The sequence below is a fragment of the Tympanuchus pallidicinctus genome, unplaced genomic scaffold, assembly GCF_026119805.1.
Source record: "Tympanuchus pallidicinctus isolate F22 unplaced genomic scaffold, pur_lepc_1.0 scaffold40, whole genome shotgun sequence".
Lineage (NCBI taxonomy): Eukaryota > Metazoa > Chordata > Aves > Galliformes > Phasianidae > Tympanuchus > Tympanuchus pallidicinctus.
In genome coordinates this window covers 2,097,942-2,121,998 of record NW_026294759.1, presented here as the reverse complement: position 1 = coordinate 2,121,998, position 24,057 = coordinate 2,097,942, and the positions used below count along the sequence as shown (strand labels likewise).

The 24,057-nt window shown below is 43.7% G+C and overlaps 2 protein-coding genes and 1 long non-coding RNA gene across 4 annotated transcripts; 2 read left to right on the top strand and 1 right to left on the bottom strand.

Annotated features, from left to right (window-relative positions):
- Positions 1-102: 102 nt before the first annotated feature.
- Positions 103-4,287, top strand: LOC128089842 (uncharacterized). The gene is made up of 3 exons (XR_008210702.1): positions 103-2,794; positions 3,940-3,991; positions 4,190-4,287. It is a non-coding gene; the product is annotated as an uncharacterized LOC128089842 (long non-coding RNA).
- Positions 4,288-4,360: 73 nt separating this feature from the next.
- C1R (complement C1r) lies at positions 4,361-11,452 on the top strand. Its single transcript, XM_052701641.1, has 11 exons — positions 4,361-4,471; positions 5,241-5,469; positions 5,687-5,879; positions 6,059-6,202; positions 6,362-6,558; positions 7,052-7,199; positions 7,284-7,405; positions 8,027-8,105; positions 8,526-8,666; positions 9,922-9,996; positions 10,224-11,452. The coding sequence occupies exons 1-11, from the start codon at positions 4,464-4,466 to the stop codon at positions 11,024-11,026; spliced, it is 2,139 nt and encodes a 712-aa protein (XP_052557601.1). The 5' UTR covers positions 4,361-4,463; the 3' UTR covers positions 11,027-11,452.
- Positions 11,453-14,685: 3,233 nt separating this feature from the next.
- Positions 14,686-23,649, bottom strand: C1S (complement C1s). Of its 2 annotated transcripts, XM_052701643.1 has the most exons (13): positions 23,499-23,649; positions 23,293-23,394; positions 22,796-22,851; positions 22,185-22,389; positions 21,201-21,378; positions 20,804-20,929; positions 19,819-20,018; positions 19,458-19,611; positions 19,085-19,200; positions 18,781-18,859; positions 18,394-18,531; positions 17,813-17,887; positions 14,686-15,942 (listed from the first exon to the last, which is right to left on the bottom strand). In XM_052701643.1, the coding sequence occupies exons 3-13, from the start codon at positions 22,831-22,833 to the stop codon at positions 15,146-15,148; spliced, it is 2,106 nt and encodes a 701-aa protein (XP_052557603.1). In that variant the 5' UTR covers positions 22,834-22,851; positions 23,293-23,394; positions 23,499-23,649; the 3' UTR covers positions 14,686-15,145. The 2 variants fall into 2 exon arrangements, with proteins under 2 accessions (XP_052557603.1, XP_052557602.1); XM_052701642.1 differs by lacking the exon at positions 23,499-23,649 and having other exon boundaries at positions 23,293-23,487.
- Positions 23,650-24,057: the final 408 nt, after the last annotated feature.

Here is a 24,057-nt window from a genome sequence, read left to right as displayed (position 1 = left end):
CGGGCCGGGCCCCAACAAGGGAGAGGCGGGGAGAGGGGACGGCTGGAGCGCGTCCCGGCAGAACAGGGTGGGCACAGGCAGGGAGGAAGAAGGGCCGCCGAGTGCACGGCGGCTCCTTTCAGAATAAGAGCTGGGTGGGAGGGAGTGAGGCGAGGCGGAGGCCATCCAGCCACCCCACACTGTGGCGAGTTGCCCGAGTTGCTCGTAGGCGGCCACAGGCGCTTGCCGCTGCTGAGCCTGGACAGGCCCCTCGCTGGTCTATGCGGTTCTCTTCTGCTTCCCCGCACTGTGGCAGCGCAGTCCCTCGGCTACCTCTGGAAAGCAGAATTTGGAGCCCTGAGTCAGCAAGGACAACTGAGGCTGCCTCTTCTGAAAACACCAGTGCAAGCTCCCATCATATTTTTTTCAGGATCCTGAAAGCTTCAAGCTGTAGCACAGAAATGATTCTTCGATGTCAAAGATTTCTGTGTGAAATCCAAGGGTTGGGGCAAGGTAGGAAGCCCCTTGTAGTTCATGTTCACTGCACTCCTGGGAAAGCCCAGAGAAGGCAGCTCTGTCTTTCCTCCAGGTGTAAGAAACCACTGTCTGTAGCCCCTGCACACCACCTGTCTTTACTATCCTCCTTTTACTGTCATAGCTCCCCTGGTTCACAGCTCCCCTTTACAGTCAAAGACCAAGGGATAGAACCTAGGGACATGAGGTCCCCTGAAAGGATGGACAAAGACTTTAGTGAGGGCACCGGATGGGATGTGCAAAAGGCCCTTGTGGTTTATTTCTGAAGAAAACTTGTGTCTGCCCCCGAACTAAAGATTGAAGAGCACTGTACTCAGGAATGTGTAGCTACTGACAGTCAAAGAGCCAAGATTTTGAAAACAGGCTCATTTCAAGCTGATTAAATGCATTTTTTTTCCCTCCAGCAGCTCATCTAAAAAGTATTTTCCAAAGAGCTTCTTCTCAGAGAAACGAAAACATGACTGTGATAAAAAAGGACCACTTAAATACATGCAAGTATGCAGTATGCAAGGCGTGAGGTAGCTGCAGCTGTATCTGTAAGTGTTGACATCTGGCTCTTCAAGATTGTCTCAGGACATTACAGGCTGCAACATCCTGTCAGTATCCACAGTGCAAGGGTGCTACTGACTGGGATGTATCCAAACACATTGGACAATCATAACCAAATCATCCAAGATATATCAGTTGTCTGTTCCATGTAGACTTCTATGAACTGTTATTCCATTTATCATCAGTAGCCCCTACATTACCTCTGTTGTATTGTGAGGTTGTAAGATCCAGGGCTTCAACTGACAGCAGCTGAGGAGCTGATTGAATTGTTGCCCTCATCCCACAGTCTGAACAAGGAGCCTTTTTGAGAGTTGATTCTGATCCCCAACACTGAGCTTGCTTCATCATGTCCAGACTGGTATCCTCCAGACTGTGTGATCACCTTATTTCAGGCTCCACACCAGAAGCTGGTGCACTTTCTTAACTTTGCCTTTCTGACCTGTGTTCTGGTTTGGCAGTAGACAGCTATTGCCTTCAAGTGGTTAACCGTGACAGACTCTACACTGGCATGCCAGCCATCCACATAATAGCCAAAGAATTCCCTGAGGTGATACGGTTTGCTTCTGATTGCTTGACATCCATTCTATACAGATGGCAATATCTTGAACTAGGGAAGCATCCAGTTGTGCCAAAACACCAATAGGAGTCAGACCTGCTTGGTGTGATCCACAGCCATAGTAATCATAAGGGATAGTATTCCAGACTATTACAGTATTTCAGATACTATCTACTATTACTAACAATTTGTCAGTTGCTGCTCACCATTTCATACTGCAGGCAAGAACCGTTCCTAGAGTCGTGAACCTCTTTTTATGTAGGTCACCTTCTCCACATAAACCAGAGCTGTAGGAGTGGCATGATTTGTCTGAAAAAATGATAAGCCATTTAATAGTGCCTGTTAGAAGTTGTGTGAAGCCCAAGCCCTTAGACTAGTGGCAGTGTTATTTATTGCCCAAAAGGCAATAAATGATCAAGTAGAGATATCTGAGTGTTGCTTAGTCAAAAAGAGTGTTTGAAGGTAAGGTGCCCAGGGAAAACAGCTCGGCGTTAAAGTGCCACCAATTGATTTTTAAACAACTCTAGTTTTAGCAGCTATTTGGGGTTTATTAATACTTGCAAGATAAATCACAAGGTTAGATTGTATGATTCTAAGTAATAGTTAATAAGCACTTAACCATTAGCCAATTTGACACAATCAAATGCATTGGCTTACTTAAAGGTTTGAGAATGGCAAGGTTCATTTGAAACTTACAGATAGGGTATTGGAGAGGAGATTTCTAAACTCATTTGCATGCTTAGGGACCTTCTCTCCTTCAGTGAAATACTCATCTTTCCCTTTTGTTGGCTCTCAGCAGATGATCTGTCCCAAAAAGGGCTCCACTTCCTTGAGATCTATCAGCACCAGCACTACAGGTGAACCTGAATCTGTGGCCCTGGCAGGATGATTATACTGTAAGAGAGGTGGAGTTGCTACACGAGGCCTAACAGAGGAGTTCCTCTGTCTTTCTTGCTTCAGGTTTGACAATGAAGTATCCAGATCAATTTGTTTTCCATGTGTGAGAGGGTCTGCACATCAGAGAATATTTCATGCATGCTTCTAGGCTGCTGACCAACCTTCTTTCCAATGACCTCCGGAAACACACTGTATTCAAAGCAGCAGAGAAATTACACAGAACATCTGAAGGGGGGCACCAACCAGCAGGAGCACTGGAGCAGAACAGAGGGAAATCAAGTAGGTCTATGGGACATGCATTGAAAGTGGGCTGCTCCAGATAGACACACCTCAAGTGTTCACCTTTAATTTAGCAGCTGGAGTACTCTCCTGGTACCACAGATGGTGTTAGCAGGGAAAAAAAAACACAAAACAAAACAAAACAAATCCATGTGGAAGATTTATCTTAAAAGTGCCTTTGGGAACTCCTAATAGTGCTGCTTGCTTGTAATATTCCTGCAAATGACACATTGAAATGATCAGCTTCCTTACAGACGATCCTAAATTACATCTGCCTGTCCATTCTTTGTAAGTAAACACTACCAATGACTTGCTGGTAACAGGTCTCTCAGCAGTTTCTGGTGCTTCCCAGCTTCTTTCCACATGTGGTGTCTTTAAGTAAAAGCTTCCCTTTGGGTGGGACAGTAAGTCAGAATAACCCACTGTGCCACAGTGTAAAAGTGAGGGTGCCCAAATTCATACACTAAAAAGCACCAGTGTAATATTCCCTCCTTAATCTTAATTCAGATGTTTGAGGTCATACACTGTTATTATGGAGGCACTAACTGCACATTTACGTGATCTTTTCCAGATAACTCAAAGGCGTTTTGATGAACAGTTTTGCTAGTCTCCAGTGCACTTTCATAAATATCCTGGAAAAGCTTTCTTCATTCGTTTATAAACACCATTTTCCTCCTCATTCAACATGTTTTTGTAGATGATGTGGATTATTTTGTGGATTGTTTTCTGTGATTTCAGTGCAAGAAACTCATTAACTTCTCTGCATCTGTAATTCAAAGGGAAAACACTAGAATGGTGTTACACCACAATCTGAAAGCTGTAAAATTCAGAAGTTTGTGAAGTTCAGAACAAGGTTTGGGCACCGTGTTGATGAAAGCCTGAAATGTGTTTGCAAGTTGCTATCTTTTCTCATTTCTCCATTAAATAACATTAAATAACAAAGGCTTTATCCATCTTGTTTCTCTTAAAAATGCTTCAGACGATTGCGGGACACGCAGCAAATAAGAGCCTTTGAAAAAACACTTGTTCTCTGAGTGCTTAGAATTCTATAGGCCTGTTCAGTTTTATTAATGTCTGCTTAACTCAAAAGGCTGAGGTTTCTTCCTTTCCCTGAAGAAGCTCCCCGTTCTCATCCCAATAAATAGGTATATAAATAAGTGGTCGGAGGCGTTCTTCAGCACATCAGCATGATGAGAGGTGAGGTTTTTTGATGGCTTTATTTTTTAAAGCTCATATTTAAAAATTTGTTAAGACTGAAATTTCTGTGCTTCTCTCTATACCAAAAAACTGCCCAAGAAGGAGTAGGAGAAAGCGTAGGAGCTGCTGGAATGCAGTTAAAATCATCACCAAAGATCTCCGGTAATCATTTTTCTTCCTCTTCGCCCTCTTCCGTAGAAATGAAAGTCTGCTTTTGCCCGGCTGGGATTTAAGAGCCCCACAGAAGCCTCGCTGGCCCCAAGACCGGTGTCCTCGCGGAGCTGCAGCAGCTGGGCGGCAGAGGGCAGCAGGCGCCGCGCTGGAAGCGCCCGGTCCCGTCCCGGCTGCCCGCAGCCCGGCTCCGTCTCCCCACCCACTGCTCTCACCACCCCCCGTGCGCAGCCGGGGACCGTGCAGCTCGAGCTCGGACAGAACGGGAGGAGAGAGAATTGCGGGCACCGCGATCGAACGCATGGAGGTGTGAGTGTGGGGAACGGGAACGCAGCACCTTTCCGGGAGGGTGGAGGGCCATTAGGCTCTTTCAGGGAGGTGGACGGGTCAAAAAGGCTTACCTCGTGCTTGCTGTCCCTTCGTTAAAACTTTGCTAGGGCTAAGGAAGAAGGATCAACCTGGTGGATCTTTTCGTGAGATCTGGGCAATGGGAGTGTTTTGGAGGAGTATGGACAGTCCCGTTTCCCAGAGAGGGAGAGGGAAAAGAAAGGGAAACAAATGAGAGCCAGTTTTTTCAGGAGGATGAGCTGGGCATAACTGAGCTGAGGGTTACGCTGGAGGCACTGCCAGATTGCTCGTTAATAAACTGAGATTGAGATCTTCAGATACTGACCACATGAATCAGGCAAAACCCTAAACTAGCAATGATCAGAAATGATCCACTGGCCCAGAGCAAAGGGGAACCACGCTTACAGTGCTTCTGAGGAGCCTAGCCCATCGTTGCTGGGAACAAACAGCCGCTGCTTGGGGAATTCACCCGTGTTCCCTCAAAGTGCTTGCCAGCTGAACAAATCTCTTTGACTGGATCATTGCACCTTGCTGGAGTTGGTCAGTACTGACATTTTCATTTCCACTGTTCTAATTGTTCCTGTGTGATCCTAGCCGAAAGCTGGACCTGCAGCTAGGCCTCTCATGTTTGCATTTTGCTAGACTGCATGCAATCCACCTGTGAATCTCTCCCCTGATTTTGGATGACTGAGTTTTGTGCAATGTCATAATTTGCTTGCCATGTTCACAGGCACACTCCTTTTCTCCTGTGGGCCATCCTCTTTTCTGGAGTGATCAGTTCCAGTCCAGTCCCAAGAAAGTTATTTGGGGAGATCAGATCCCCAAATTATCCTAAACCATACCCCAACAATAACATCAGCAGTTGGGATATCATTGTTCCCAAAGGCTATGTGGTGAAGCTGACCTTCAGATATTTTGACCTGGAGCCATCAGAGACCTGTTTCTATGATTATGTTAAGGTATGTGGATAGATACCTGGGGTAATTGGTGGCTGGAAATGGGAATCTAGAGGCATGCTGTTCATTCACGAGGCTTCCTCTCACACTCCCCAAAGAGGATTGGGAAGGAGCTAAAGACAGTAACAGGTGAAGCAGATACTGGCATTTTGTGGCTGGATATTAGTGGTGCATAACTGACTGTTGTGAGGCTACAGTGATCTCCCCTTCACCTTGACAGATCAGAGCAGACAAGAAGAGCTTGGGACGATATTGTGGGCAGCTTGGGTCAACCACAGGCAATCACCCAGGAAGAAAGGAGTTTGTATCTAAGGGAAACAGGATGCATCTTTCATTTCACTCTGATTTCTCCAATGAAGACAATGGCACGGTCGTTCCCTACAGGGGCTTCCTGGCCTATTATAAAGCTGTGGGTGAGTAGGAGGCAATCTATCATGCAGAAAGAAGCTTTGCGGGTCCAACTAATTTTCCTCCTTAACAGGCACATCAAGAGATTCCTTGAGCAAAGATGCTCATCTCTGTATACTTTCAGTGTACAGCAGATAGGTTTGACACTTTCCTCCTCTTAACCCAGCATCTCTTACCTCTTCAGATCTTGATGAATGTGATCCTAGCAATGCTGCTGAGGATGAGGAGGGGCTTCGGTGCCAGCAAATCTGTCACAACTATGTGGGTGGCTACTTCTGCTCTTGCCGACCTGGCTATCAGCTCCAAAGTGACTACCACTCCTGCAAAGGTAAACTGAAAGTCTGAAAGATCAGACTGGAACATGGAGGATTCCAGAACAGGAGCCCTTCAGCCGGGAAGAGTGGGAGAAGTGGTTTAGGAAGCAGTTAATGGGACCGCAGCTGGCACAGCCTCATCTTGTGATCTTTGCTTTCTTCCTCTACACCAGTGGAGTGCAGCAGTGAGTTGTTCACAGAGGCATCTGGGTACCTGAGCAGCCCAGAGTACCCCCACGCCTATCCTGAGGACCTCCAGTGTAACTACAGCATCCGTCTGGAAAAAGGCCTGTCTATCATCCTAAAGTTCTTGGAACCTTTTGAGATTGATGACCACCAGCAAGTCCACTGTCCCTATGATCAGCTCAAGGTACTGGAAATTAGCAGACTCTCCTTCAAGCCCCGCTGCCAGGGCTGAAAAGGAATTCTGCAGATACTACTAGCATGAGAAATACAGGATTTGTACAAAAAGAATGCCCCACTATGCAAAACTGAGCTGTTCCCTTGTCCCTCCCTCAGAATCTCTATAAGAATTGTCCTGAGACCAACAGGCTCTGGGTCACACGTTCCTGTGAATGGAGAAAAAAAAAAAAATCATCTTTCTTGAGGTTTTATGTGCTTTAGTCTCAGGATTCAAATTGGTTGATAGCTCTGATTCCCACAATAAAGGAGAAGTAGAGCTTGTATTTAGTCACTCATTTGTTCTGATCTAACAGTGCTGCCATCAGCAAAGATGGGTCAGACAGGCAGCCCACCCATCATTAGGCACTTCGGCAAACTTGGTCTGGATTGAGGTAGGGATAGGGTTACTGAAGAGAAGACATGTATGTTTCTGTCCCTGAGATACTTGATTTTGTCACTAGATCCAAGCACAAGGAAGAGAGATTGGTGAATTCTGTGGCAAGAAGTCACCTGGCAGCATAGAAACCAAAAGCAATGAGGTGGACATACTCTTCTTCACTGATGAATCAGGGTTCAGTCGTGGTTGGAAGATCCACTACACCTCAGAGAGTAAGATATCTCTTCCCCAATGACTACTAGAGCCTATCTACACCATTTGTTAATAACCACCCACTTGATCCCCTTTTCTAACAGGAATACGATGCCCACAGCCTGTCCCACGGGATCAGTTTACCATCATCAGAGACCTGCAACCTGTGTATCGATATCAAGACTATTTCATTGTCAGCTGCCAGACTGGCTATAACTTGGTGGAGGTGAGATCCCTCCCTATCTCCCTTCAGCTATATTCTGTCTTCTCTTCACTCTGTGTCTTTCAACTTTCAGTAAAGTTTTCTTTGTCCATTTCACTCCTGGCAATCTCTTGCTATTTCTGTTTTTCCATGCATCTGCAGGCATTTTTTCCCAGTGTTTTTTCCTAGCCTCCTTTCTTGTACGTTCTTTGTCTCACAAAAAGGCAAGCCCCTGTAGATGAGAAAACAGAGATTCCAGGAAGAACTGGTAAGCAAGTCTCACTTGGAGAGGATGTGAAATCAGACTTGAAGCAGAATATACTACCTGCCTTCATTGCCATCCTGCTGTCAGAACTCTGTACTGTCAGCACCTCAGACTTCTCAAATTTTTATGGTTGCTGGCTGCTTACATTTTGTCTCTTTATGCATAATTTGTAGCCTGCAGCAAACACAAGATGGAAGGAAGGCAGCAAGGGGAGAGCCAGCAACTGGAACACAGTGCTGTGAGGGGAGCAGTAGAAAAACAGGCAGTTAGGATAATATTTTTGTGTGAGGGAAGGGAATTTGTGTGTTGTGTGAAGGGAATGTGGGGCTCCATACAGCCAGCAATGTTTTGGGGTTTTTTTTCTGATTTCTTTTGTGCAGGGCAACCGGAAGCTGCTGTCCTTCACTGCTGTCTGCCAAGCTGACGGGACATGGCATCAACCCATGCCCCACTGTGAAAGTGAGTGAGCTGAGTGCTGGAATTTGGTCCCTTGCTCTAAGTTATTCCCTCGAGTACGCAGGGAGTTCAGTGTCTGTGACTCAGGTTGTCCTTGGCCGTAGACTTATAGGTATGCTGACTGGAAGGACTATAAAGGCCACTTGGTCCACTGTTAACGCTCATTATACCTTTTGTTTCCAAAAAGCTGAATGTTTTCCCTCCCCTACAGAAATGCATAAAGTATCACTAAGAAGTCAACACAACGTTGTAACATCTAAAAGCAGTTTGGGATCCATTTTGGAGCAACCACTCTCTACCCACTGTACTAATTGGTCCTCACCGTCCTTCACAACGTGGCCACAGTCCAAATCAAGCCTTAAACTACAGGTATTAAGGCTGTCTTTTACTCATTTCTATTTTCTTCTCTTTCTTTTTTTGTAGTTGTGAACTGTGGCAGCCCTGCAGAACTGACCAATGGAATATTCAGTTACGTTAACAAACCTGCAAACAATACCTACCAGTCAGTGATCACATACCAGTGCAATGAACCATATTATCACATTGTCACCAGAGGAGGAGGTGGTGAGTTCTGATCACACACAGATATTAAAATACTGAAATAAAAAGCCCACTACAATCTCCAGTTAGAATTTTCCTAATCTCTACTCCCTAGTCTTGAGGTTCTTATGAAGGCTTTCCAACCTTTCCTTGGCTCTGCAGCATAGGTCCTGAGGTTTGTTGCAACCTTGCTTCATTCCCAGAGTCCTTCATATCCCTCCTCCAGGCTCTCCTTAACTTTAATTGAAGGTTTAATTTGTGATTCTCATGATAGTCATCTGCGGTCATGACTTTTTTCCTCTGGTGGATTTCATTCTTTCACCGAAATTTGAGGCACAATGCACCAATATTCTGCAACCCAATCACAGAAATCCACATTGCTCCAGATGCCAATAAATAAACTCAGAATCCACTCTGCTGTAATACTGTTTACTCTCTTTGGAATACTGTCCAACAGCAGAGACATCTAGAGGCTAAATAACAGACAGGCAGAAAAATCTATGTTGCAAGTCAGAAAAATTAAGGGAACATTCCAAACCATTCACATGCCTTCTTTTTGCACCTCAAACGTGATTTGACGACATAGGAGTTTTGGTGACAAGAAAGACATAAAAAGTCCATGTAAAGTTCTAATGGGAAAGTGTCAGCTTTCAAAGAAAACAGGATAGGGTTTCTTGGAAACATTTAATACAGTATAAATTGTATAAAATGTATTGTATATAAATTACTTTTAGTCACCACCGCTAACTTTCTGAGAAAAGCAGTAATTTTGGAGGTAGTGGAATTTGTGTTGAGAGATGACCCACAAGTTTGTGATGAGCAATACAGACTCAGAAATAGATACTGAACATTTGCAGTAACAGATTAATCTTTTTCCTATTTCTGGGACAAAGAGCACCGTCCTACACTCTGCAAACAACTGCAACCAGAGACTTGAATCTAAAATCCCCTTATCTTCTTCATACCCTTCTTCAGGCTAAATAAAGTCAAACAGGGATCTGCAAGCATGTGAAGTTATTACTCACTCAGCTGACCTTCAGGCTTTTCTTCTACAGAAGTGGTGCCTGAACTTTCCTGTTCTTCACCTGGAACTGAGGCATTTCAGGATGCATGTGTCCCATAGGGACACATTCCAGATTATTCTACAGGCAGCTTTTCCTTAAAAAAGGGTACTTTTGGGATGGGAGGGCTGACTGCAGCATGTGGGACTCCTTGGAGAGAGAAACCTATTCTTCCTGCCCTGTGCCTGGGTCTCACTCACTCCCATCGCATCCTACAGAGAGATACACCTGCTCTTCTGAGGGAACCTGGGTGGATCGAGACGGCCAGGAGAGGATTCCTGCCTGCTTGCCAGGTCAGTAAAAAACTATGACATTGTCTAGTCATAGACAATCTATGCTTATCACCAGTACAAAGTAGGAACAACATGCAGAGAGGAGAGTGAGAGTAATGGTGTCTGTGAGGAAGGACAGGGAAATACACCCAGGAAGACAAAAATTAGGTGAACAGTGATGGTGTAGGAAAGGGAGAGACAAGCCAGGGCAGTGAAGGATGTCATGATCTCCTTACCTTTCTCCGCAGTGTGTGGGAAGCCGGACAAGCCTGTTATTAAAGTCCAGAGGATTGTGGGTGGTGAGCGAGCAGGCAAGGGCAACTTTCCTTGGCAGGCTCTGACTGAAATCAATGGACGTGGAGGTGGAGCGCTCCTGAGTGATCGCTGGATCTTGACCGCTGCCCACACCATCTTCCCCAAAGGGTCAGCGAGGAACAATGTAAGCCTAGATCAGCTAACAGAGGATGCTAACATTTTCCTTGGCCACACTGATGTAGAAGAGCTCTACAAGATGGGTAACCACCCCGTACGTAGGATCTTTATCCATCCTGATTACGATCCCAACGATGAGCAAAACTACAACGGAGACATAGCACTGCTGGAGCTGAAATACCCAGTAATCCTAGGCCCTACAGTACTGCCCATCTGTCTCCCAGATACTAGCAACACCACTTTCTACATGGATGGGTACATGGGCTACGTGAGTGGTTTTGGTGTGGAAAAAAACTTTCTTTCAAATCACTTGAAGTATGTGCACCTACCAGCAATTTCTCGGGAGAAGTGCCAGAGTTGGCTGGATAGTAAGAATAGAGAGAAACCGATGGTTTTCTCTGAGAACATGTTCTGCGCTGGCTTTCGCAGGGAGAAACGAGACACATGCCAGGGGGATAGTGGGAGTGTCTTTACAGTATTAGACATGGAAAGTGGTAGGTGGGTGGCTACAGGTATTGTTTCTTGGGGTATCGGTTGTGCCCAAGGCTATGGCTTCTACACCAAGATCCTCAACTATTTGGACTGGATCAAAGGGATAATAAAGGAGGATAGGCTCTAAATGTTCCTGTCCAGCTGAAGAATCACTGGTACATACAGAGTTCCAGATACAGAAAATCATATCCAAAGCTTTTGTTGATGTCCTAAAGACTTTTCAAACACAGAGACCATGTAACCTTAATCACAAGCGTTTCTGAAAACCACCATGTTTTCTGATGAATTTTGGTGGCACCATCAAAACTCAGCAAAACTGCTGTCCCCCCATTCTTATTATTGGATGAAACCTTGATAATATCAGAGATCTCATGGCAGCAAACATTGTCTAAAGTGCTGACAATATCATTAAACTACTACAGTCTCATTTTGTAGGCAACACTGTGTGGAAAGTTTGCAGTGCAGCACCTTGGAGGATGTGCTGAGTACAGTGTGCATGTACCCATTGGGATCGGTGAAATTCTGTGAATATTAAAATAATTGCTGGAGAAAACAGGTGTGTTATGTTTATCTTTGTTTTTTAATAACTACTGTATACTTCCCGTAACTGAAAGCAAATTACAGATTTCATTAATAGAGGGATTGCTTTGTCTGCTACTGAAATATTTCTAGTTTTGTAACTGCAAGTGGGAGTTGCTCTCTTCTCACAAGCCTGTTGTTACCCAATCTAAAACTGCATATGGCTTCAAGGGCATCAAGAGTCAACTGTGTAATGTCACATTCAGAAGACAAGGAATACAACAGTCAGACTTGTGAAGAAAAGTTCCCAGGAATATTTACAGAGTAGAATTTGACAGTGGACTTTTTTGCATACTATATGAAATAAAGCTCTAACTGCAGAACAGTAGCTCTAAAATGATTCTGACTCAGAGACAAGATGCCTCTAGTGTTGTGGATATTCTCTGCAGTTGTTTCTTAAGTAGTTTCATTACCGCAAACCTTCTTGAGCCAGGAGAACCCTGGGTGTGAGATCACGCCAGTCTCTTTGCTCTGTTTTCAGAGCAAGACCTGTGGTCCAGATCCAGATCTCTAGTGTCAAGATCTCTCATTTGCTTTCAAGTTAAAACACCCTGAGGATTGATCTGTGAAACTGTATGCTCAATATAAACACACTCATGAACAGAATTCTGTTGATTTTGCCAATTTTATGGGCAATACAGAACAAAGGCATGATTGCAGAATCATAGAATCATTAGGGTTGGAAAAGACCACTAAGATCATCTACTCCAACCATCAACCCATTGTCACCATGCCCGCTGAACCATGTCATCCAGTGCCACGTCTACCCTTTTCTTGAAAACCTCCAGCGATGGTGACTCCTCAACCTCCCTGCACAGCCCATGCCAGTAATTCACCACTCTTTCTGAGAAGAAATTTTTCCAACTATCCAATCTGAACTTCCCTTGGTGCAACTTAAGGCCATTACCTCTTATGCTATCTCTGGCTACCTGGGAAAGGAGGCTGAACCCCACCTCACCACGGTCTCCTTTCACGTAATTGTGGAAAGCCAGAATGTGTCCCCTGAGCCTTTTCTTCTCCAGAATGAACAATCCGAGTTCCCTCAGCTGCTCTTCATAAAACCTGTTCCAGTCCCTTCACCAGCTTTGTTGCCCTTCTTTGGACATGCTCCAGAACCTCAGTATCTTTCTAGTAGTGAGTGGTCCAAAACTGAGCACAGTGCTTGAGGTGCAGCCTCACCAGAGCCACCTCCCTGGTGCTCCTGCTGACTGCACTGTTTCTGATACCAGCCTGGATGCCACTGGCTCTCCTGGCCACCTGGGCATATTGCTGAATCATGTTCAGCCGGCTGTTAAGTACTTAAGATGTCCAGTTCCACAGAAGCAGTGAATTAACCCCAGTCTTTGGAGAGGGAATGGAGACTGAGGCATATGCAGTGAGGGAATATTCCATATTCCAGAAACAAAATTTCTGCGATGCTCAGTGAGTTCAGGTGACAAAAACAACAAAATATTCAATTCTTCAGTCATTGTAAAAATTAGGAAAAAATACGGAGAAGCCATCATAATTGTCTTTTGCTTTGCAGGGAACTAGGAAAATTTGTGAATCTGACAAGGAAGATAGACAATTTTCCCTCAGTTTCTGTAGAAACTGCGTCCAACCCCTGGCCCCTAGGATCACCCAAAAATGAGTCTATATGCCTGAGAGCGGTGTTTAAATGCTTCTTGAACTCCAGCTGCTTGGGGCCATGCCTCCTGCTGTGAGCAGCCTGTTCCAGGGCCCCACCATCCTCTGGTGAAGAACCTTTCCCTATCCCCAACCTGCCCCTCCCTTGACACAGTTCCATTCCCTCAGCCCTGTTGCTGTCACCAGAGAGTAGAGTTCAGCACTGCTCCTTTGCTCCCCTTGTGAGGAGCTGATGGCCACCGTGAGGCCTCCCAGCAGCCTCCTCTGCGTTGAGCTAAGGGACTTGAGCTGCTCCTCCAGACCATCTTTGTAGCCCTCCTTTGGATTCTCTCTAATAGTTTGACATCCTTCTTATATTGTGGTCCCCAAAACTGCACACAGTGCCTGAAGTGAGGCTACACTAGAGCAGCGCAGAATGGGACGATCCCTTTTCCTCTTGCCACTGTCAATGCTGGGCCTGATGCACGTCAGGGTATGGTTGGCCCTATTGGCCACCAGGGCACACAGCTGACTCTGATTCAATTTAATGTCAACCAGATTCTGCAGGTGGGCTAAAATTGCAGTCTTAACTGTGCAAAAGGAACAATTCCCTTTTGCACTCTATAGGATGTAAGATGAGATGGGCCCACGTACAATAGCAACATGGAAGAATGACTGTAAAACTTAACACTAGATTAAAGTTGGAACATGCAGTTGCAACCCTGCAATAAAATAACATTTTGCTTGTTACACATACTGAGAAATGGAAGGTGCTTGAGTTGAGTGCAGGAGTCTATATGAAGTCTCCCAGAAAATGCACACATCATCCTCACCAGTTACTAGACTCAGAAAAATTTAAGCTGCAAGAGACAGCATCCAATATTCTGTTGATGGTAGGACTAACTTTGGAACTTCGGGGTCTTTCCTGGGCAAGCTGTGCAGATATTCAGTATGACAGAGGTTCCCCAGTCTTCTATGGTACATGCTTCAGTGCCCATTGTCTCTTCTCTCTCTTTACCTTTTTGAAGAGCCTGCTGTCTAATCCCCTTTTAGGTAGCTGAAGACAGTAGCTAGATCCCTTTCTTAACTTCTTTGTTTTCAAATTGAACAGTTTCTATCATCTTTCTTCATATGCTATCTGCACCAGTCCCCTGACCATCTTAGTCAAAAGATTACTGTGAGGGATTTGGATTTCAAGTAGTGTTCTGGAGCAGAAGACACTCTTAACACATATTAGATTATCTTCTCCCACAGTACTACCTTCCCAAAATCAGGCAATCTTTATTTCTTATCTCATACAGTAAAGTTTGAAAAAATAAGCCCTAGGTACAGTTAAATAAGAGTTTTGAAGATATTCTGTTCTGCTTATCCTGATTCAGAAGACTGAAGTGAGGTTCTGTTGCTGGTGTTGGTTGGTCAGTGTGCTGCAACTAACTCAGAAGCACTTCATAGAAATTCTTACATAGAGAAGTAAGGTAGTGTAAGTTGGAGCTTGACAAAAGCTGGCAATATGTTGGTTCAGTGTGTGACTCAGTACCTGATTTAATGTCAGGGAAATCTAGGTCTCGACTGAGAAGGAGAAGGACAATGCACACATGGGAAGCAAGTTTGGACATTCTTTAATGCCATTGGATATTCTGAACAATATAGGAAATACAGAAATCAGAAACTAGGCTTTGAACCTATCCTGAGACTAACAATTATTCTCTCTCCTCTTCATTGTGATCTCCCTGTCAGGTAGGGCATGGGTATGTCTTCATCAAGTGGGAAAAATGAAACAGAAAAACTGAGAGGAAACAGAAGGAGCCTCCTTATGCAGAATAGCATCTTCCTCTTATGCTTCCTCATAGTAATGTGTGGAAGAAAGTGAAATTCCCTTACCAGCCACAGTGACAGAGGGAAAAAACAATACATATTCCTGACTCTCTACTCACTCTGCACAGACGCAGTGAGTTACCCTGTTAAACATGAAAAGTGAACAGAATCATAGCCAGTCTTACTACCAGAATACGTAACCATTACACTTAAGAAGAGTGACTGTGCTAAAGGGAGAAAGAGCTCATCAGCTAATTGTGCTGGGCTTCATCTCATGTTTATTCATAGTCTCAGAAATCCAGTCCAAATAACGCACTACCTTGGTGTAGAGACCAAAGGTACCACATTTTGGTCCCCAGGAGATCAACCCAGCCACATAGGACTGGCTGCTATTAAGAGGATCTTGGATGGAATAAGCTCCACCACTGTCTCCCTTACAGCTGTCCTTGCTACCACCAGCACAGATCATATTGTCGGTGAATCGGTATGCACTGGAATCAGCAGAGCCCTCTGGTTTCACAGAACGGCACCTGTCCATGTCCACCACAGGAATCTGGGCCTTCCAAAGGTAATTGGGCAGTCTTCCTTTCTCTCTCCATCCCCAGCCAGCAATATAGCCTAGAGTCCCTATCTGTAGCTCATATTCAGGTGATTTACCAGGAAGACAGAGGGGTGAGATGTTTGGACCCATCTCCACAGGTTCCTTCAGCTTCAGTAGTGCAATATCATTATCAAAATCAGTCCTGTGAGAGCCTGTGGGCAGCCTCTTCCAGCCTGGATGGATGAAGGATGCCTCTGGAACCAGCTGCTTGCCTTCTTCGTATAAAGCTCTTCCACCAATATTTATTGTCCCAGCAAACATTCTAGGCATGTCATATCCATCCAGCACATGAGCTGCAGTCATTACCCATCTTTCAGAGATGAGCACTCCAGCTCCTCTTGGGTGTTCAAAATACACCTGCCAGGGAAAGTTGCCTTTTTCTGCACGAGTGCCTCCAAAAATCTTTCCTGTCTCTCGGATAGGATTACTAGGTATGCCACAGACTAGAAGGAAAAGAAAAAAGAAGAACCAGATGGGAGAACTAGCAGTTAGAGGTTTATCTGGTAATAGTAAAATGCCCATAGTCCTCACTTGTATCTTCTAAATCATTTTTGATTCTGAGCAACTAACTTCTGTTTATATTCTATGTCATAGAATTCATAGAATTTGAAGGGAGCATTTACAGAGAAATTCAAGAAAATTCAAGCAAAAATCCTATCAAACATTCAATTTAGACTGAAAATGCTCATTCTCAAATTCTTGTTCTGTAATGCTAAACTTTCACAGCTGTTGTCAACCAATCAGCGCTGGTTTTGCCTAAGCTCAAAATTTCATTGTGTTGCAGTTAGCATTTTTGCTTTGCTGACTTATGTCCTGTAGGTAAAAATCAATATTTTTTTCAAATATTATACAAAATATATTTTGAATACTTAGAAGAATTAAAGACACTACTCTTTGAAAGGATTTGTTTTGTGCATATGTGTGAACTACAGATAGTCTCAGATTAGGTGTTCATATGTGTTATTGATGTTTTTCCATTTTCCCTTTCCATTTTTTAGTATGTAAAATCTTAAGCAATAGGTCAGTGGAGATCTTATCTGAGTCCTGTGGGTGCAGAAATGCTCTGTGCTCTTTGAATAAAATGTTCCATCAGGTTATGCAGAATGTGGCATATGGGCAAAAATGAGGCTGGTCATTATTACACAGATAGGAAATTGATTGCTTTTCACATTGTTTGCTTTGAACTGAACCCTTAGTTATACTGTCAGAGACTAAGGAAAGAAATATAGCTGGTAAGTAGCTTTCAATTCAAATGAAGCAGAAGAAGGGGCCTCTGGACATCCCTGGTTCAACCCTTGCTCACCCCTAACTGCCCTTCCCCATCCTCCTAACAGCAAAGCAAAGTAGCTTGGTGGCTCTGCTAGGTGACTTATGAGCATTTCTAAGGGTGGTGACTACCCAGCCTCTCTGAACCACGGTTTCAGTACTCTGGGAAACATTCTTCCATAAACACTACCAGAATTTACTTTGTTTAAATTTGTGCTCATTGCCTTTTATTGCCTTGTGTCTCTATGTCCCTCTGAGAAAATCTGGCTTCACATTCTTTGTAACCTTCTTTTTGGTTGCATGTTATTTGAGCTTCATCTTTCAATTTGACTTTTGCACTGTGCACTGGTATAGTCCAAGTCACTGACTGACCTGGCTTGTATGAGAGTCGAACAGTCTTCAGCTGGGTCTTGTACTTTAAAATGAGGTTTTAAGAGTATGGAGTAGCAAAGAGGCATCGTGTACAGATAGTGGTAGGAATTTTACCTCCATTAAGAGAGGTTGTTAAGCTGAACAGTGTCCAGAATACATACAATTTTAAATTCTCTTTATGATCTGGAAGTTAATACTCAACCATAACTGCCAGCAGTGAGGAGCAGACAAAGTACCCATGCACTTTCCTCCCCAGTTTCTCCCATTAATACAATGAGAGAATAAGAAAGTCTTGGATAGAGATATTGCTTAAGCTTTCAGACCCGTTAAGCATTGCTGAAGGACATATGCTCCTAAGGCACTTAGGATTTAGATTTAGACTTCAAGTGAGAGTAGTGAATTTTCCCTATGGTGTCGCATCACCAGTGATTGATGGAAACTGAACCCAAGGAGGGTTTGAAGAAAAGCTACAGTTCTCAATATTGTTTAGGAGAGACTGAGGGAAGAAAGACTTGCTATTGCTGGACGTCTCTTTTGACCTGTCAGTCTTTTTGCTACGTACAGAACAGTCAGAGATCTGAAGAACTGAATGTGCACACTTGAAGGTATGCAGAAACAGAGTAAATGAAAGAAGCACACTATGTGTGCATATGTATTCACAGGTTTTGATAGTACCTGCAACACACGTTGGTAGCTCTGTTCCCATTTCTTCATTGATCCATTGTCCACTGGCTGAGCATTGATATACCGCTTTGAAAACACAAGAAAAGAGCACCAGAAAGATACAATCAAATGAAGACAGCGTAAGCACTGTTATTATATAAGACAGTATATTAACCTTATCATTTCCAAAGCAAGCACAGCTTGGTAAATATTGGTGAGATCTCTCTAAAAGCAGACAACTCCACCAGGGTGCTTCTGCCCCTGCTTAGGAGGGACCTCATCTAATAGGCTTCTTAAGTCCTTTACTTCCCCATCAGAAATGTGTGGTAAAAATCTTTGTGGTTCATATACCAGACAAATGGAGATAGGACTTGCTAATACATCTGAGGTCAACACCCCTATTATAGACATCACTTCAGTATATTAAACACAAAAGGAACACAAAACTACTGCCTGCAACCCCACACCAGGAAGAATCTTTTCACAGCTTTGACTTAATGGGGTATACCATACCAGCTCCATGAACAATGGCAGTACTAATTCTTAGGCCTTTCATGAAGTAAATATGTTCCTGCAGCAGACACAACGCTTACCTTCCCCTTTGTTTTGTAATGTATAGTAAGGTGCTTTGCAGAAGTACCGGACAGTAGCTTGGTACAGAGGCTCATGAAGTTCAGAGATGTAGTCATATTTACCGTTGTCAATAGGACTGGGATCACCACAGTTCACAGCTGTAGAGAAGAAACAATCAATCAAAGACAATCAAAGGGGTATCTTCACCAAACAATCTGATTATTCTGTAGTATGGGAAACCACACAGCTCTGTTGATCCCTGTGTGGTCATCCATGCTTATTTCCTCGGTCCTCTCAGCATGCGCACATCCCAGTCCTTCATTGTTCTCCTAGTCTGGAGATTGTGTGTTTAGTGCATTTTACTTCATTAAAGTCTGTTTCCCACAATACAGAGACAGGTCACTTACGAATACAGCTGAAATTAGAGTTGCTCCATTCACCATTATTCTGACAACTGGAGTGAAAAGTCGTGATGCTGTCATATTGCTATGGAAAAGAACATGACACATATGAGTCACTGGCCACGAGATGTATCTGAAATAGACACTCTAGTGGAGGTTCCTCAGGATGCTGCAGTTGCTGGAAAGTTTGCACTTGATACAGTTGTGGCAAAAACATTGAGCCCTTTTGCTCGATACACCTGATGGGAAGTAGCAGCAGGAAGCTGCTGGGAGGGGCAAAGAGGGCATATGCTTTTTGTGTGTAACTTACCCTCACAATTTCATAGCCTTCCATACATGTCACCTTCACATTGTCCGAGAAGATATACCTGTCCTTCTTTGGGTCAAGAACAGAATTGGGAATGACACTCAGGGGACAGGTTATGGCTTTGAAGAGATAAGAGGAAATCAATGATTAACTGATTCAAGATTTACTTTTCTTCAAGTAACAAACTTCTTTCTTCATAGTGATTATTCTCTCTAGTTTACAGGCATCCTCTGTTTAGTTAATAGCTCCTTAGCTGTGAATATTAAACCCAGCAGCCTGAGCAAGTTAACATGTTGTTGTATCATGAATTTGACCAGGCGGAAGGTCTTTCCCTAGCTCATCAGCAGAGGGAATGTATTCCTAAGTGCATACTCACGCTCAGCATAGTAGCGTATTTTCCAGCCTTTGTGCTGTACCACATGGTCAGTCTGGAAAATTATGTCAAGAATGTTGCTCCTAGTTTTGATTTCAGGAGGACCTGGGAATTTACTGCCACAATAGGGACCATAACGCTGCTTTCCAGAGACAAGCTGGGAAAATAATGGACAAGAAGAAGTGATGAAATACAAAATGTATTCACAGAGAGATTCCTAATAACTTTATTTTTTAGTATTCCCAAAAACGTTAAAAGGCAGCATAGATGAAATTCAAGTTAAACAATCAAAGAGTCTTCTGAATATGAGGACGTCTCTGGGGAAACCCAGAGCATCCTGACTTCCTCCCTACCCCATACCTACTATTAAACTGTCGTGGCAACTCCCTTTTGAGTCGGCTGGTTCCACATCAAAGTCTTCACTGCGTATGGTCAATGCCACAAAGTAGCCTGGCCTCAGAGCCACTTGGTACTTGCACTGTGAGTTCTCTGGGTACTGATTGGGATAGTTTGGACTAGCAATCTCCCCTGATGGCTCAGTGAAGACATTGCCACTGCAGTTCACTAGGATTAAGGAGCAGAGAAAGGACTCAACAAGGAAATGGTTCAATTATGAAGCAGATGAGCTTTCCTTCTTCCACTGTATCTCCGGTCTCTCCAGTCACCAGCATTAATCACATCTAATACTGCATTTTCCCAAGAAACTGAAAACAATCACATCTCCTTATTCAGTTTATGAGGGACCTTAACTTTGAGTGGCTTCACCTGCCATGCCTACTTGTCCATCCTTTGGAAGACAACTTCCTGGTGTCCTCAGTACTAGAGAACAGCTTCAGCATATCACTAATTTTGTTCGCCTTGCTTAGTGTCCTCCCTTCCTCCCTCCATCTTTTTTTTTTTTTTAAACTTCCACTTATGATTTAGACCCTCTTCTCTCATCTGTAGGTTCTCATCTTGTACCTCTTTCTGTATGTCTCATTTGTGACATTGCAGTTTGTGTGGTTTTTTTTTCCAGTCAAGCCAAGCAGCCTTGTGTTTTTATCTTCTTTGAACTACTTTGTTTTGTCAGGAATTAAAAGATATACAGTATGCTAAGAGGGATCTCTGTCACAGTCCTTAGAGAATGTTGTATAAAACTTCCTTAATTTTCTTGATACCACAAAAAGAATGCTAAAGATTCACAGACACAGTCTACTACCAGTTCAGATTTGCACTGGGATGCCCTTGTCATTATAATATATCTGCTGTGACTGACTGAGAAGGATAGCAGAGAAAGTCTTTCAAGCACAATATCCCACTTGGCCTAAATTAACTCTTTTTGTTGACCACAACTCATGTAGATCTCTTACCTCCACATGTTTTCTTATCTTCATAGAGGAAATAATCTGGTGGGCAGGTACAGAAATAACCTCCAATATAATTATTACAGTAATGACTGCAAGGTTCCTCCACAAAATCTGTGCACTCATCTAAGTCTGCAAGTGTGAGAAGAAAATATGTCAGGTTAGAAGCAGGCCCTAAGGGCAGGAGGAAGATGGGAAAGTGAAGTAAATACTAGCAAACAACAAGGAAAAAATGTCTTGAAGGCAGCACTTAAGACTGACCACATTGGAAAGCAGTCCTGTCTGTCTGGATTTCTTGTAAATAAGACTTTTTCATAAGGAAACCCATTTGTACAGCTTCCCCCCCCTCCCCCTCCTATTCTTGAACACTACAGAGATTCAGAGAAGTCTGTTTTAACCTTACCTACAGCAACGTAGTAGGCTGCAAAACCAGTGAAACGCTCCTCATTGGAAAAGTCTGATTGGAAAGTCATAGTCAGGGTGTTATAAGGGACATAAAATTCCTCCACAATCGAGGAGCCAGGGGCACGAGTTTTCTTCTTCCCACAGAGCAAACCTTCAACATGGCCACCAGAAATGATCTGCAGAATTCAGAAAGGTGTTGCCTCATTACTGAAATATGTGTAATTACCAGTACTTGAGCCCTCTAGTTTGTAGACGACTAATCAAAAGCTAGTAAGTTGCATTCATTTCTCATGACATTTAGATTTATCTCTTAGGGCACAGCCACGTCACAGTTAGCAGAAGGCCTAAAGCTACTTTTTCATCCAGAGATGGTCAAGGGCAGAAGACAGTCAGCCAAGGTAAAACTGAACAGAATCCCTAGAGAACAAATTTCTTGCCATATGTAGGATCCTTGAGGAACGTTTCCTCTTACTGACTTCCCTGCTTTGAGATACCTGTTGTGGTTTTTCAGATAACAAATGTTTTACGTTTTAAATAGGTGCAAAGATTGGGACAGTAGGCCACTGCATTTTTTTCTGAGTAGCCACCATCCACGCACAGATCTCTTGATTGTTTTTAACTTTAGTCATTACCAATCAATCTCCACTTTCAGTAATTGTTTATGTTCACTCGTGGACTAATTCTGAATACAATATGGAGGTGTTAGTGAGCTCTTCCAATGGATATGAGAGGAACACAGGAAGTGCAGTACAGATATTGTGCTCAGTCGACAGACAGTGCTCCTATAATTCTGAAGTAAACTTACATCAACGTAGAGACTGTTAGCACAGATATTTCCAGTCATTTGGGCTTATTTGGGATCATAACAGAAAGAGTGCATCTCTTCTTCCAGCCTTGAGCTTTGTATGCAGCCCTGCTGCTATACGCTATACCTCGACTTCTTGTCTTTTTCTCTCTTGACGAGAACAGGGAGGGACAGTACCTTTACAGAGTCATATTCGCAGTTCTGTGAAGGTTCGAGATCTATATGCGTGAAATAAAGGCGAATGCCATATCCTGGAGGGACCTGGATTTCCCAAGATTCCTGCAGATCATTTGGGTACACCTGAGGATAACTGGGTGACAAGATCTCACCATACATGGAGGCTGTATCAGCCCAGACAGGATGACAGAAGAAGATAAGGTACCTGAGAAAAGAGGAAGAAAAATTACATTGCAGAAGTCTTCTGCATCTCCATATGCACACAGTCCCTAGTGAAAAGGCTAGTTTTGGCTGTGTGTAGCAAACAGTATTGTTCCTGTCTTTAGAGGTCTAACAACCAGATGTGGGGCTTGTCTTCTCCTGCAGAATTTCAAACTGAAAGAGCACAACTTCCATGCTGATCTTTGCTTCTCTCCAGCTGTAGAGGAATGGTAATGTTGCAGAAATAGGTAGAATGGTCTTAAGTCATATTTCTTGCTTCACTATCCTGTTTTGAAGGCTGCTTGGGGAACAGACGCATTCAGATTCCAGAATCATTAGATTAAAAGAAGAACACCATTTATAAAATGAAATTATGAATAAGCCTGCCCCATGGAGATTCAGAAACTTACCACATCTGGAAAAAGCTGATCTTCTTTCCTGAAAACATTCAGGGATTGGACTTTGCCTGGGACAAAAAAAAACAGTGGGATTGATTAATGTCACCTGTACTTCTACATGCCTGTTACACACGTCAAGAACTAACACACTAAGCTTGCAGAAAATTCACCAATGATTTGCCTTAAATGCAAGATTATTCACTACTCCTTCCTGCATATAGCAACCCCAAGCACTGAGGATGGATGCTGGTCTCACTGTTGACAAAATGGTGCAGTAATCTCTAGGTTGTTATTCAGAGGAACTCATGTCCTTCTTTTATGTCCATCAGTGCCTCCAAAGAACATTATAGAGCCTAACAAACTGACAGAAAGCACCTCCCAACCACGGGACCCAATTCGTTCTCCCCAGCACCGCAACCTGGGGGCAGCACGCACTGAGCCTTCTAGTTGTCAGACAGCGACACTCAGGAATATTTTTGTTTCCCGTTTCTAAAGCTTGCAATATTTACCTTCTCTTCCTAGTCCATGTGTTCTTCTTTTCCCTTATGTTCTCTTTCTCTCTTCTCTTTTTTTTTCTTTTTCCTTCCTTTTCACTCCAAAAGTATCCAAGCCTGTGGAATGGGGAAGAGAGCTTTCATCTGCAATGTTGCAGCACCCCCTAGCAGTGTGATGTTCCAGCGTTCCCGGTCGGTTGTGATTCAGAAAAAAAGCTTACCGGCTTTCAGCAGAAGAGGGAATTTCCAGAACAAGTTGCACAACCCTGTTGGCTCCGGCTGTGTGGGGGAGTGCACAGATCTGGTCCGTATTAGAGATTTGCGAGAAATCAGATGACTTTTGGGAAAAGGGAGGGGAACAGAGCTTTTAGCTGCCTCCCATCTCTCTCTCTTCCTCCTCTCTCAGCAAGTCCTAGATAAACTTCAAAGGGTGTAGACCAGGCAAAGTCCACATTAGAATGGACCTAATGCTCTCGCATGGGAAAAAATGTTTGATTATCTGCTCTGGAGACCACTTTGTCGTAAATCTATTCTGGGACTGCAAACCTGTGGCCAGAGGCTGCTGCTGCTCCTCATCTTATGCTTGAGAAGTGCATTTAGGAAAAAAAAAAAAAAGAAAGGGAAAATTAGTGTCACGCGTCTCTGAGGATCCCAACAGTAGTTAGCATGCACTATTTTGCTATTTCTTATTATGGCCACCCTTCAGTGAGAACCACTAAGGACTCCTAACTATCTCTCATAGCTACTTACCAAGTGCATTTGAAGTAAAAGCAGCTAACT